Source organism: Gasterosteus aculeatus, chromosome 8 (genome assembly GCF_964276395.1).
Source record: "Gasterosteus aculeatus chromosome 8, fGasAcu3.hap1.1, whole genome shotgun sequence".
Lineage (NCBI taxonomy): Eukaryota > Metazoa > Chordata > Actinopteri > Perciformes > Gasterosteidae > Gasterosteus > Gasterosteus aculeatus.
In genome coordinates, this window is record NC_135695.1 from 13,226,318 (window position 1) to 13,240,459 (window position 14,142).

General features: G+C 44.2%; 1 protein-coding gene across 10 annotated transcripts in view; it reads left to right on the forward strand.

The window, feature by feature from the left end:
• Nucleotides 1-14,142, forward strand: part of ptprsa (protein tyrosine phosphatase receptor type Sa) — a 198,195-nt gene that overhangs the window by 65,467 nt on the left and 118,586 nt on the right. For all 10 annotated transcript variants that reach the window (XM_078108268.1, XM_040185255.2, XM_078108270.1 and 7 more), the window contains one exon: nucleotides 13,919-14,135. In XM_078108268.1, coding sequence (XP_077964394.1) covers nucleotides 14,039-14,135 — 97 coding nt within the window. In that variant the 5' untranslated portion in view covers nucleotides 13,919-14,038. The remainder of the gene's footprint in view (nucleotides 1-13,918; nucleotides 14,136-14,142) is intronic.

Below are 14,142 nucleotides of genomic sequence, written 5' to 3' on the forward strand. Positions count from 1 at the left end.
TAGCGAAAAATAAGGAAAACAACAGAGGACAGTAGCCATGAAAAAGAAAAGCCTGAGGTGTACTCGCTGTTTTACTGCATCAAACAAAACAGCATGTTTGTGTAGAAAAATCAAGCACATTACTGCCAGTTCTTGATTAGACTATGAATAAAATATCATTCATTTAAATACATCACATGATTGCTTGTTTTCTCAGTTGCTTCTTGCGAACAGCTCTCTTTTTTGTAAGTTGTTGGTTTGACTTCCCGCTTGCCATTTTTTTTAGATGTTACTTTTTTTTGTTAGTAGCTTATCTGGATACCAAGAAAAGTTATCGGTTTGACTGCTGCTGAAACAAAGCAGAGACATTAAATGCATCACTTCCTATGAATTAGAGCAGTTCCATCCTAATAATTGTGTCGGACAGCCAGACAAGGATGTAGTTGAATCTTAATTTCCAGATGAGTACTAGAAAATATTACACTTGCCAGCAATGCGGAGAAAGTGGAGGTAGAGCGAAAGAGAGAGTAATGAAAACAAACGACAGTGAGTGATGGAAATAAGACGGTACGGTAATGAAAAAGAAGAGAGGAAGAAAGTCGCGGTGCCTCCGTGTGTGTGTGTGTGTGTGGTGGGGCCACAATAGCCTCAGTGTTATCTGCTGTGGATGTTGAGGGAAGAGGGGGCAGCTGGTTCACATTTCCATGGTGCAGGGGGAAGGCAGCCAGCTGTACTACGGCTCTGAAGTAGCCTTCCCTCACACACACACACGCGCACACACACATGCTGTCAATCTGGGGTAAAATGCTGGATATTGCTGCTGTTGCTCAGGGTTCATTTATGAGTCGACCTGCCTGTGAGCTATGCTGCAACGCCCAGGTGACTGTGGCAGCCTCCTGGGACCTTGTTAGTAACAAACTCACTACGCGCACACTCAATTCTGTCCACATTTGATATTTGGGGCACGAATCGTTTAACCAACGTTTTCTTTTATTTGTGGGAAATAACTTCCTGATGTTGTTTGGTATCTCTAAATGAACAAGGAATTCTGTCTGATGGATCAATGATATTATGTAAAGTGCTTTAAAAAGTCTTAATTGGCCGTAGGTGAGTGAAAATAGCGATGGAAAAACCCATTCTGGCATTTGGGCATTTTGGAACCCTCTCGAGAGTGTGATAATGATGTGACAACAACGACAAATGGCATCATCGTAGTCTTGGAGGAGTTCTTTTTTTGCCCTTTTTCTCAGTCTGTTTAGCTTTTGTACGAGAAGTCACATATATAAGTATATATATAGTTTTTTTTCGCATGAACTAGGCTTTACTACGTAACTGGGAACGAGCTCCAATGTTTTTGTCTTGTTGGCTCTTCAGCCGCTCAATTTAACGTTATTATTTCTAATTTACCTCATCTGCTCTCGTGCCAGCAAACACAGGGCTGAAATAAAAGAGGAAAAGGTAATAGAATACCCATTCATTTTATAGTACCTGTTAGGCTGTTGTGTGCGTGCATGCGTGTGTGCATGTGTCTTTGCGTCTTTTTGAAACCAAAATAGGTGACCTACGTGAATCGTGTAGATTCGATGAGGGTTTTTTGGGGGGGTATTCATATTCAGTGAACTGCGAACAGGTGCGCGTGTCAGAAGGGAGCGCGAGCTTCAGTGAATTGCGAACAGGGTGAGTGATGGTTTCAATAATTTAAAATATTTTCTGGTATATCTAAGTTAAGTTACCCTGGAGATTTGTTGACATAGACTTAGCTAACGTTAGCTACAGCTTGATGAATTGAGTCATTTAACACAGCAAAGTTGGCCAGCTAGCTAAAGCTCCGGTGGAAAGTTATTAGCTAACGCGACCGTTTTTGAGGAGGTAGATTTTGAGGTGAGGGGACCGACGAGGCAGAAGGTAAAGTGCTCCACCGTTCTATCAATAAGCAGACCTGCCAGCCTGACGCATTTTGACTTCAAAGTACGCTGGTACAATTTGTCACTCTAAACTACGCAAAAAAAACTAGTTGGCCAGCACACATTATATGCAATGCAATATAATGCATGACGAGTATTTAATGACTTGTCCTATATAATTTGTTGTCAATCACCCCCCCCCCCCCCCCGCCCCCTCCCCCCGTCGGTGCAAAAAATGATCCCTGGGACAAAACCAGTTGAAAACCTTTTCCACCTTTGATCCGTTTTCATACCTGATAACATGCTCGGGCTCCTTTGCATAACCAAGAGAGGAACACACGCGTGTGCCTGAGTGGCTATTCACATGCACGACGATCGTAGAAGCCCTGCTCATGCACACGCTCGGACAACAAGAGCACGCACACACACACACACACACACACACACACACACACACACACACACACACACACACACACACACACACACACACACACACACACACACACACACACACACACACGCGCGCGCGCGCAGAGTCTCTGGAGAAGACAGACGAGGGGTGGGTTGACCAGATGGAGCAGCCTGCTTCTTGCTGAGCGAGCTTGACGACAGCCGAACAGCTTGAGGTGCGCCGGAGTGGCAGGCCACAAAAGCACACGCACGGTCACATATCGCGCGCACGTGTACTGTCCCTACACATGCATTGACACGCCGCTTAACACACTCGTGTAGTGTAGTCATAAAGTTACACACATGGATGGTCGCGCTCACACAAACTCTTTTTGTCTCCTTTAGACATGCTCAGAGAGAACGAGCAGGAAAACCCGAAAAGACGCACGCGTTGCGTTCCTTCATGTAAGGGCTTCTGTCAGATCCCATTTTACGTGTAATGACAAGCTCCAATCACACTGGTGGTTGGGAATGTTTTGACTCAAAACTCTTTCCAGCCTAGTGCCTAAAAATGTGTTGTTTCTCAGGATAGCCTCCCGAGTTTATTTCCACCTCTTCTTCTCCCTCTTTTCTTCCTCTCCTTCTCCATTCCTTTCCTCGCTAGGAATCGTGACTCTCCTGTCAGCCTATTCCCTTAGCTGTGATTATGGGCTTTGGATTCCAGCCCGCATGCATTTCAAGGCCCGGAGGCTTTGGAAAAAGAACAGCCGTCTTTTTCAGTCCAATAAAGAACGGCGAGTGAGGGTGATCCAAATTTGCGAGGCGAGCAGGCGAACAAGTTGTACACAACTCTTATGGTGAATAAGCAAAACGAAAGAAAAAAAACGGGGCCTCCTGGTTGAGTGAAAGCCAGCACTCTGTCTGGGCCAAGAGGACGAGCAGCTTGGTGGTACAGCAGTCTGGCAGCCATGTCATCTTTTTTGCTCCTTCTCAATTTTTGTTCACTCTGTGACTCTTTTCCCACGGTTCCTTGTGCTGTTGTGTGTGTGCATGGAAGTGTTTAATAATTCCCAGCCATTGTCTTCACGTTTGCGTCCCTGATGTTTTCACTTTGCGGTCTTGATAAGCCTTTTGCGTCAATTTGTCACTCCATGCAAAGTTTCCATGGTGTTTTCTTGCACAATACAATCATTTTGCGTTCTTTGGAAAGGAGTGTTCAAGCTAATTTCTCCATGTAGCAATTCATCTCCAGCACGTTTTGTACTAATGCTATTAATGATAAAGGTAATACATTGCAATGGCTGCTGCTTAAAATGTCCATACCAGGAGAACACTTGGCCTGTGATGAAGATAAGTTGGCCAAGACGCACCATGGATTATGGCCACTTGGTGAGCTCATACTTTAGGAGACAATGGAATAAATCATTTTCAGTCCACACATTGGGACCCGTCGGCTGTGTCTTAGCTTTGGCCAAAGTTTTGTGTTTACCTCCTGATAGCTTCGCAAGTGAGAATGACAAGAAGAGAATACAGGCGGTGGACATCTGGCCCAAAGAATCCACTAGGAACGTAATGTGGGTCCAAAGACAAAAGCCGATCACACAAGTCCAAAGCAAGAGGCAATCTGTCCCGTGACTTTACATTAACTGAGAGCTAGCTAGAGCCTGGTTATGGATTATATAGTAAAACACATGGTATTCCGTAACCAGATTACAATGTCAAACCATCTATGATATAGTTAAGGGGCTTTTTTCCCCCGGGCAGAGTTGTGGGCCAGAATTCTGTCCCGTTTTCTCTGGCCCGGCGCAGTGCAAATCACCGAAATGAAATGAACTGAAAGCCTTTTGGTTTAATCATGAGACAGGAGGGTTTGTTTTTGCCACGAGCTGCTGTTTCAAGGGCACAAGGAATACAGTAAACACCACCACCCCTGCCAAAGTGCTCTTGAGCTAAGTGCTCTATGCTGTTACGTGACTCTCTCTCTCACACACAGCCTCTTTGGTTATAAATTGTTCCTCAGATCACTGTCGCTGGCAGTGGCTCGGCGGCCTTGTCTGGGTTCAATATGATACATTCATCCGTCTCCATTATGTCTGTGACCCCCCCCAACCTCAGACTTGATCGTCAGACTCATCTGCGGTTCACTGTGTGTGTGCGTGTGTGTATCCCTCTCACTCCTCTCACATTGTGTATGTCAACAACCTTTTTTTTTTTCTCAGCCGTCCTCACTACTCATTATTTCCAGCCATTCTTCATATGTAAGGTTGCACATATGTGAGCGTGTGTGTGGCCTGGCAGTTTTCTTCTTCGTAGTTATAGGAAGGAGAGAGAAGCCACCACCCCCCTACCCACCCCCACCTCTCTCTCCTCTCTCCCACACTTTGTGTAGCCTGGCACACAGCACAATAATACACAGCATGGGTGTGGAAAGTAGTGAAATGACAAATACTCAGAGGAAATAAAGGACAGTGAGACTGAGCGAAAGGGGTCTTGTTTATACATTCCTTGCTCAATTTTAAAGCCCCTCCACCCACTCCAACACCACTTAAAGTCTACATGTGTACTGCATGCAGAACGATAAACAAACCCGGTACCCACCCCATCCATTTTAAAATGAATACTGCAGAATAATACCTTGTCTTTTGTAGTCTTGTAAAAAAAAAGACATCTTATAGGTGCCCCATAGTTTGAGGGGAGACTCACACACACACATGAGATGTGAAGAATTTCCTCATACACATTGTCAGAGTTAAATCAGGCTTGGATGGATGACTGTAGCGCCCTGCTGTGAAGGAATCTGTGGTTTAAAAAAGAAAGAAATAGGATTTAAAGAGGTATACCAGCTGTGTGACCTCTGACCTTTGCCCTCGACAACCTCCTCAACTCCCACCCATCCCAGGGCCCAGTGAAATTCATTCCCAAAATGACACACAAAGTGACGGGGTGTAGGTTTTTGTTTTTTTATAAATGGATGGTGGTGGCGGAGGGTCATTGTCCGGAGTGAAAGGGTCATACGAGGAGTTCTCAAATGAGTGATTGCTGACTTTGTAGACAAGACAAGGAGTAAATGCGAGAGAGTGGAGCATCGATCAAATGTCGGAGAGGCCATACGTGTGAGGCCACTGAAAGTGCCTTCCCTTATGTGCTAAGCGTGTGTTTGTGTGTGTGTGTGTGTGAGCAGGTTTGGTGGGACCTCCATCATGTTCATTCTCCTGGCTTTGGCCCACAACCGTCATTCCCAATGTCCCTCCGTCTGCCACACAAGCAAAGTCTTTATTCCGGCGGGTGGGTGGGAGGGAAACAAGGTCAGCTCACAACACTGGCTCCGTGTTTCAACAGTTAACTGTGGCGGAATACATTAATATGGATCATGCCACATTATTACCCTCCCACTGAATTCCCCCCCCCCCCCCCCGCACAGCATCTGCCAGCCACTAGCTAAATGCCTCAAAGGTCACATGAGGCGGCTTGATCCTCCATGGGCGGCCAAAGGACGCAGGGCTTCTCACACTGCTGTCTGATGGTTATCTAGAAACAAGGGAAGGTTTTGTGGGAAATGTTACAGTGATTCCCCATTTTAAGGTGCTTTTTTATTTGATCGTTTTCCGTTCCGTCCGTCTTTTTTTTTTGGTGGTTCTTTTGTTGGTTGTAAAAGACCAGGTGTGTTTCCCACGCTTTCCGTGGCGGTGCTGGTGGTTGTACCGTGATGGGTGGACTCACAGGCGTAGTGACAGCGTGGGTCGACCTTGCCCTTTGCTTCAGCTGTCTGGTGCAGCCCTGGCTCGCTTGGAGCTTTTTAGTTGTGGTCACTGCTTCTTTGTTCAATAGTCAGATAATAGCACAAAGTAGTGCGAATTAAAACGCACCTTTTCCAATCACACATGGAAATAGCTCATTCTTAGAAAGCTCCTGCTATCGCTGCAAGGTTACTAAATGCCATTTAGCAAGCTGATGGGCTCCGGTCCACTTTCAGAGGCACATTACCAAGATTAACTCCATTTTCAATTAATTTATTTTAAAATAAGGAGCCTAAAGAAGATGACGCCCCCCCGCACCACCTCCCCCCTCCCCTGGCTGAAGAGGGGGGTTATTAGCAACAGAGCCAATAGTTTGTATGTGTGTGTGTGCGAGTTGCCACTTTTTATTTGTGTGTGTCTCTTTCACAGTCTTGTGACATACAGGACTAATCGAAAAAGCTGCCAGGACAAAAAGAACTTTAGATATGAGCAGTGAAAAAGCAGTCCTGCTTCAGGGAAGGTTTGAGGCTCATATTATATGTAACTGAATGATCACAGCCAAAGCAGTGAGTCGGCTTTCCAGTATTAACTATCTCTCAAGAGCAAAGGCATATCAGGGCAGCAGATACTGCATGACTGGACAGTTGTACAGCCGAAGCGGAGGAATTTTCAAATAATCCAGGTTTGGTTTCCCGTATTTGCAACAGGTGTTTTCCGACTTCCGTCAAATAAAGTGGAAAAATACTTTGCCCTTGATGCCTTGGTAGAAGAATATTCTTCGCTTATCAGATATAATGCTTGGATGTAGTGGGTACATTCCTCTTTAGCACACGCAATTTACTTATTTTTACATGACAGCTCCCGTCTTACCTTCACTTTTGTTCCATAAAAATATCACACTCTGTTCATTTTCTGTATTGATTCAGTTCAATTCTCAATTTTCTTTTCAATTTTTTTAAGGCAGCGAGTTAAAGATGGGTCCAGTTTTGCTGGGTTGTGATTTTCTTAGAATGCCAGCAATCATGTTGTTGTGTAGGTGTCACCGTTTTTTGAAATTGGTTTATATATCTCATCTTGGAAATGAAACTTCTCAAACCACACAGAAAATGTTTCATGGTGAGCCCTGCCAATTACACAGAGGAGTTTTGGAGACATTCTCCAAACACTGTGGACTGCCAGTCTTTCTCGCCTCCACCGCTTCCTCCTCCATCATTTAGAATAATCTCATTCCCCCACCTATCCGCATCCCATTTCCAGGACGAAAATGAGGCGTCCCAGACTAAAAACGTCTTTCTCCACTTACATGGTAATTTTTGAGGCCCTTCAAGCTTCGGGGCAGCCGCTGCTTTGTCAGACTCTGTTGGCAGCGGGCCGGGAACCTGGTGTCACCCCCTCCTTCACCCGGTTCTTCTTACCCCCACGATCTCTGGCACCCAAACACACCCCAAACTAACTGCCCCTTTTATTATCAAGGACTGTCAACACCCCTCGTCTCACTTCCCTCCCAAGTGTGACCTACACGCTTTGCCTCTAATTAAATGCCTCCCCATGAATTACAATTAGTGGCTCGGACTTCCAAACCAAGCTGATGGCGGTTACAGACAGTGCTACCTGCAACGCCGTTACGGAGCCTGGCAATCCGTGTGATCCCCGAGAGTCAGAAAATATAAACAAGTGCCCCTTTTTGTCTGTGGATTACACCTGCCGACATGTCGCATCACAGTATGCCAAGGTTACACGGGAGACGGATACTGAGTCGGCCCTCTCGGGTAAACAAAATGGCTGTGCAATAAAGTCCACATTTAGGAGGTCAGTTCGCAATCCATCCCTCCTACCTGCCAATCCGTTTGCTCCCACTGCACTGCCCCCGATGCCTGCTGCTGTGCACTCAACCTCAAACAAGGTGGATTTCAGCTAAAAGCCTCACAGCCCTGGGTGTTTATTGGAAGGACAGGGCAGCCTCATGATGCTCGGAGTAAACCCATTTCCCGCCGATCGAACTACGGCCAACAGATGGAGAAAAACAAAAGGTTTAAGATTTTAGTGTTTTTTTGGTAATTTGAACTCAAATCTTTTTTGTAAACCTCCAGTTGCTTTCAGAGACGGGCAGACAGTCATTTTTTTTAATCATTTATCCCAAAAACCACGAAGGCTGGGTGAGCATAGAACAGATAACATGACATAACGACAATTTTGTTACTCAGGGAGACTCAGAACTCATAATGGCCCTTAGAAAACTATATTCTTTGTGTTAACAATCTTTTTACCGGAATCAAAACTGAGGTTCTTTGCTGCCAAATCTGCTTAAAGAAGGCAAAGCTCTGAACGCTCATAAAATCCCTGAGAAAGGTTACGGTGCTCCCAGGGGGGCAGCAGATGGCCGACACAAGGTGTCTGCGAGGTGTCAAGCACCATTTCTGGGTCTGGGAGGTTTGGAACAGTTGAGGGCAAAAGCTCATGGGAAAGCTGCTCCAAGGAGAAGTTGCTCAGACAGACCGAGTTCTGCAATCTCTTAATGAGGTCATGGCAGCACGGCGCCTCTATGTATTCAAACACTTTGGGCCCCCAAAAATGTGATCATGCATTGCAAAAATATTATTATTTTACATAATGGGAAGATGAAGTAAATGTAATCCAAACTCTGATTTGCACATAGTTCTACATCTGCGTCTCTGCAAAAGAGTGCATTCTAATGCTACCATTCGGTTTTTAAATTCATATAATAATGACATTATCCCACCATTTATGTACCTTATAAACAGACATGCATTGCCACGGAAATAAAAACAAAGTTGAATGTTTTACAAGATAATGTTGATGATATCTTGCGACAGAAGGGAGGGGGGGGGGGGACTTTTTCTACCCCGTCAGCTCTTTCCAACAGGGCTTCCCCACACGTGGTGGTGACGGATCGGTGTGCCTTGTTTTGAAATTTCCAGCATGTCAGTATGGAGAGGCTGGCAACAAAAGAGTGAAGCTGGGAGGTAGATACACACTGAGGCATTTACATAATAGTCCTGCAGTTCCATGCAAATGCATGTGATTCCCTACCGAACATCTGCATGGCAAGAATAGTTTAGTATGCATGAGTTTGAGAGGAGAAGGGAAGGGGAGAGAGGAAATGAGGGTGATTAGGGGACGGGGTTAGATGGTGGACAAAAAAAAAGAAAGAAATGAAGGATTTGAAGGATGACTAGTTTGATCAGTTGGATGCATTTGGGAACTAAACACACCTTCCCTTGCACAAGAACACACACCTATACCTCACAGCCTCTCTGTCTCTCACCAAATATGCAGCTTGAAGGTATCATAGACAGTGTAAACCAGGTTTATTTTCCCTGTTGCTTTTCTTCCCCTCATGGTCGATTTTTCCCTCAAGATGTAGCCAATATTGGGATGTAGAAAGCTACAATGGTAGAGCGAGAAAGAGGGTGACCTTAATAAAGACACATGGAATCAATACCGTTAGGATTTCAGCATGGTGAAAAACAGATGGTTGCTATAGACTTGTTTTATTGCTGAGGTTGAGGGGTGTGCATGTGTGTCTGGGTATATCTCCGCTTACTCCCAAGACACATATGAATAAATGTAGAGGCACATTAATAAGTTCACTCTAAATCATAACATTCTTAAATGCCAAATGCACAAATAAAAATGATAAAATCAACTATACATACTATATGCGTGTGTACATATATACATATGCATAAATATGTGCATGTTTCATACATATATTATACATCTGTAATGGCCAAATTATTCGCAGCGGCACAAATGCACAACACTGACCTATGAGACACATCAAATAAGCATCAGAACACACATGGACACACACAAAGTCCTTCGGTAGGAAGGTAGGCTAGGAATCACTGATAGGCAGTAAAGTGGTTGATGTAAAAGTCTGTAACTCTGAGCTGAAACGTAAAAAAGCATAATCCAAGGTAAAAGCCTTCAGAGGCAGAGACAGCGGTAGAGGCTGAACACAAACACCAAAAAATCAGTTCAAGTAGGGCCGTGAAAAAGGTGGGATTTGCTTGAAAATGAGTATTTTTCCATTATTATAACAGAAAACAGCTCAATATACTGGCTCATTCCAGTCAGTCGTACACGAGCCTTGTTCTCTTTAAAATCAAAAAACAATGAGAGAAAGGGTTTCTTATTATTAATATGTTTTTGGTGCTAGTAAATGTTTCATGTTGTCCATGAGTTTTGGGCAGTTCACATTTAACCATCAACTGATCAAACCAAAGAATCAATCAAAGAAAACAATAGTTACCTTAGCAATACTGCAGGGGGGAAATATTCTGATACAGCAGCAACGATGGTGACAAGAGTACGCACAAAGATGGATAATACGGATTTCTCTATTGTCATCTGACATTCACAAACACTCTTTATTTTATTTGATAATGTGTACCCTCTTAAAGTCATTTGAGTCCCTTAAAGATGTTGCCCAGGTTTTATTAAAAGGCAAAGTTATTGTAGAAGATCACTGATGTTTTTTCAATAGTGGCCTTAAATCATATTTCAATAGGAAGAAATGAAATAAATATCTCTGAGATCATTGTACATGAACCATTTGGCCTTGATAAAAATAATATTTCTTAATACTACTCGTCTGGTGAATATTGCTTAAGCGAGAAGGCTTTGGACGTATTGTAAACAATCCTGTAGCCAAACAGTGGTGTTGTTGACACATTGCAGAAACCAAACTACGCACGACAACGTACCCCTGCAGAAAGACAACATCTTCTTTGGGACGAGACAAATGGAGAAATAACATTCTTTTTGAAGTTCTACACATCAAACAGGCTGTTTTGATGATCAAGCCCTACCAAACTGGGGGCTTTTTAACTGTGTGTGTGTGTGAAGTGAGCTTATTGTTCACCTCATAAAAGGGATTATTAATGTGGTCCCTCCGGTCATAGTTGTTTTTTCCTTGTTAATACAACTCTGCATCTTTGCAGTGTGTGTGTGTGTTTCTAACAGTACAGTGACTATGAGTTGATGTAAACTGCACAGTGTCTTAAAATGAGAACCACCATGGTCGTATATAGGTATGTGTACCTCAATTCACTTCTTCACTTCTTTTTTTTGCCCATTATGGCATGAGGTAAGTGTGTGTAGGTGTTACCCTTCCCTTTGCTGCTTTTCAAAATCTCAATAATCAAATGCATTAGTATCAATATTGCACAGGGAAACAAGCTGAATTTAAAGCTTGCCCATGTCAAAGGGAGAGTCCCTGATTTCCATTGACTGCCGCTACTCAGTGGAAATTGTGCTGCTGTATTGCCTGCAAATATTGAAGCATGGAGACTGGTTAATAGCTGGAGCTGGAGTGGATGAAGTAAAAACAACAGTTCCCAAATAGCTACATTTTATTGTTGCGGATGTCCTTGTCACATTGAAATCCGCGAAAACATGACAATGAGCGGTTTCCTCCAAATTACAACCTATAATTTGGAAACCGCTGAGTATGTATGTAATATGTAATCGATTGCAGTCTCTGCTGCAAGAACGCTCAATACTTCCCATTTCAAAAGGCAAAGTGTGGAAATATTTTTGCAAGGGTTGACAACTTTTCCCATGCACATGCTAATAGCAAGGTTACAAGTTCACCTATTTAATACTTTAGCTTACCCAATCCCTCAGGTATTAATGAAGACCATATATTGGCACCTGTATCTTTCAGACCAAACGTCTTTATGTTTTTCTATTTTAGCTGTTTACAGTTCAGAAACGGCAGCCGTGAGCTTTGTAGACCGTGTCTGCGGTTAAACCAAAGCCCAAACTTGTCCCTATAGGTCATGTTAGGCAAAGCCATTCAACAACAATGGCTGTTGTAATTGTGTTGTGAGGTCTGTATAGCAAGCAGAGGTGTAGATAGAGCACTGTGCCCTAAAGGGAGGGCCATAAATCATAACCTAGGCACTTTGTCAGGATAGATAGAGTAATTCCCTACAGGCATGACAAGATTCCTGCTACCTCCACCAATGTTTACAGTCCGAACAATAGGGGCCTCATTCACAGGCCTATAGATAATGTGAAACTCCCACACTCGCTCTATTCACGTTTCTGCATTTCCTTTCAGTTCTAAACACTGACATTACCTGCCCTCCAGGCCAAGAAAAGGAAAACGATGTGTATATATATAAATATATATATATATATAAAGCGAGGACCCACACGTTGGTCGTGTGTGTATAGTATTGTGTTGAAAGATGAGATGAGCTTCTGAAAGACACCCACTTTTTTTCTTGGCACAGAGTTAAAATACCTTTTGTTGATCTATCCCTTTGGGTTTCAGTGAGTGTGTGTGTGTGTGTGTGTGTGTGTGTGTGTGTGTGTGTGCGTGTTCTCCAATATCTGCATGTTTCAGAGGCTTTACACTCTGTGTACACTATCGCTGTACAGTAGGCGTTTGTGACATGAATGGGTTTGCGGCAAGCGCTTGTAGTTTAATTCTAAGCGTGCCTGCCTCTGCATGTGTCCGTCGGTTTCATTGCGTCAGTTGAGGCGCCTGGTCCGGTGGCTGCGAGGGGGCGGGGCTTGCATCTGCCTGCTGTCTGAGGTGCTTGGTTACGCTGCAATTAGCTGTGGTCGTCTGCCTCTCTCCCAAGGCACGAGCACAAATGTTTCAGCTCCTCTGACCACGTGGCACCTTGACATGGCAGACATAATGATTTGTTTTTTGAGTAATGTGATCTACTTTTCTTATCATCATTATTTTATTTTTTTACATTATACATTTCATTGCAATCATTTGCCTCTAAAGTTGTCTTTCTCTTGTCAAAAACCACTTGCCGGTAAGCAGACATAGATATTATTTAGCATTCAGGGAGAGTTTCACTGATCAAAACACTGTGTTGACAGAATATTACCTTAAATGAAGGTTACACTTTTTCAGGCCACCTACGATGAGCTGCACAGTTTATACTATATAGCACCCTGTTAACCACCCGGTGTGCAGGCAGTTAATCTCACTTCCAAAGAGGCACCCTCACCACTCCTGTGGGCTCAGCTGTGTAGTAGCGTCCCTGCAGCTGAGAGGAGTTTAGTGTCTTGCACGAGGACGCTAAAGCAGATCACATGCTGACACATGGGCTTGAACCTGGCTCCTGACATCTGGATCCCCTGAGACGAAACAGTTTTGTCTCTACAGCTTTATTGCTGGCACAGACATTTTTTTTTGAGAAACTGACAATCTCATTATATTGGTGTCATGGATCGCTCACTTCTTTCTTCTCCTTGTCTCTTTATTCACGTCTATTTAATTAAAGAATATGTATAACCACTTGGTGGAGGCGCGATGCTGCGCTAGACATATCAATGAGATCAAAATGCCACGTGCGTAGTTGTGTGTGTGTGTGTGAGGTGGGAGGCGTTCGTAGCCCTCCCGTGCAGCTTGGGGGATTAATGGCAATTTGACTAAAACAAAGAGACGCTGCCTAGAATATCATTGGGTCGTTGTGTAATTACAAGGGAATGAGATAAGCAAATAACGACCAAATCCTGCGATTAGGAAGCAAAAAAAAAAGACAAAACAGTGACTCCCCTGCTAATTAAGGGATGTGGGTGGATGCCAGTTGAGAGATGGGGAGGTTACAGGGCTTGAGCTGCGTGACACTTTGCTTCCACTCTATTACTCTCATCTATGTGTCACCAGCAATAGTGTTGTGAAAAGCTCAATGACCTAGCATGTTTTTATCACGAGTCGTTGAAAGAGTGTTGTGACCACGTTGGTTGAACCTTTACCCTTTCTCGGCCGGTGGCCGTGTCGATGCTCACACACATAGTCTCTATATTTTGGGAGCGTTTAAAGTTTCATTTAATGAAGTGTTTACATTCCCTCCTTTTTTAAATACAGTTACTCATTTTTGTCCCTCGCCTGTTTTTTTTCCCCAGAGTGCCAAGCCGTCCTGAGCGAAGACCTTCCCGACCTTCCAGTCCGGTCCTCGGCGCTGAGGCCGGGTCTAAGACCGGTCCCACCCGGCCCCCCCCCACCCATCCCTTAACGAAGCCAAGATGGCCACCAGCGGTGCTCCTCGCCTCTCCTTGCCTCTCCTGCTGCCTGTCGCCACTGTGCTGCTATCGCTGCTGCTCAGCAGCTCCCAAGCCTTATGTAAGTA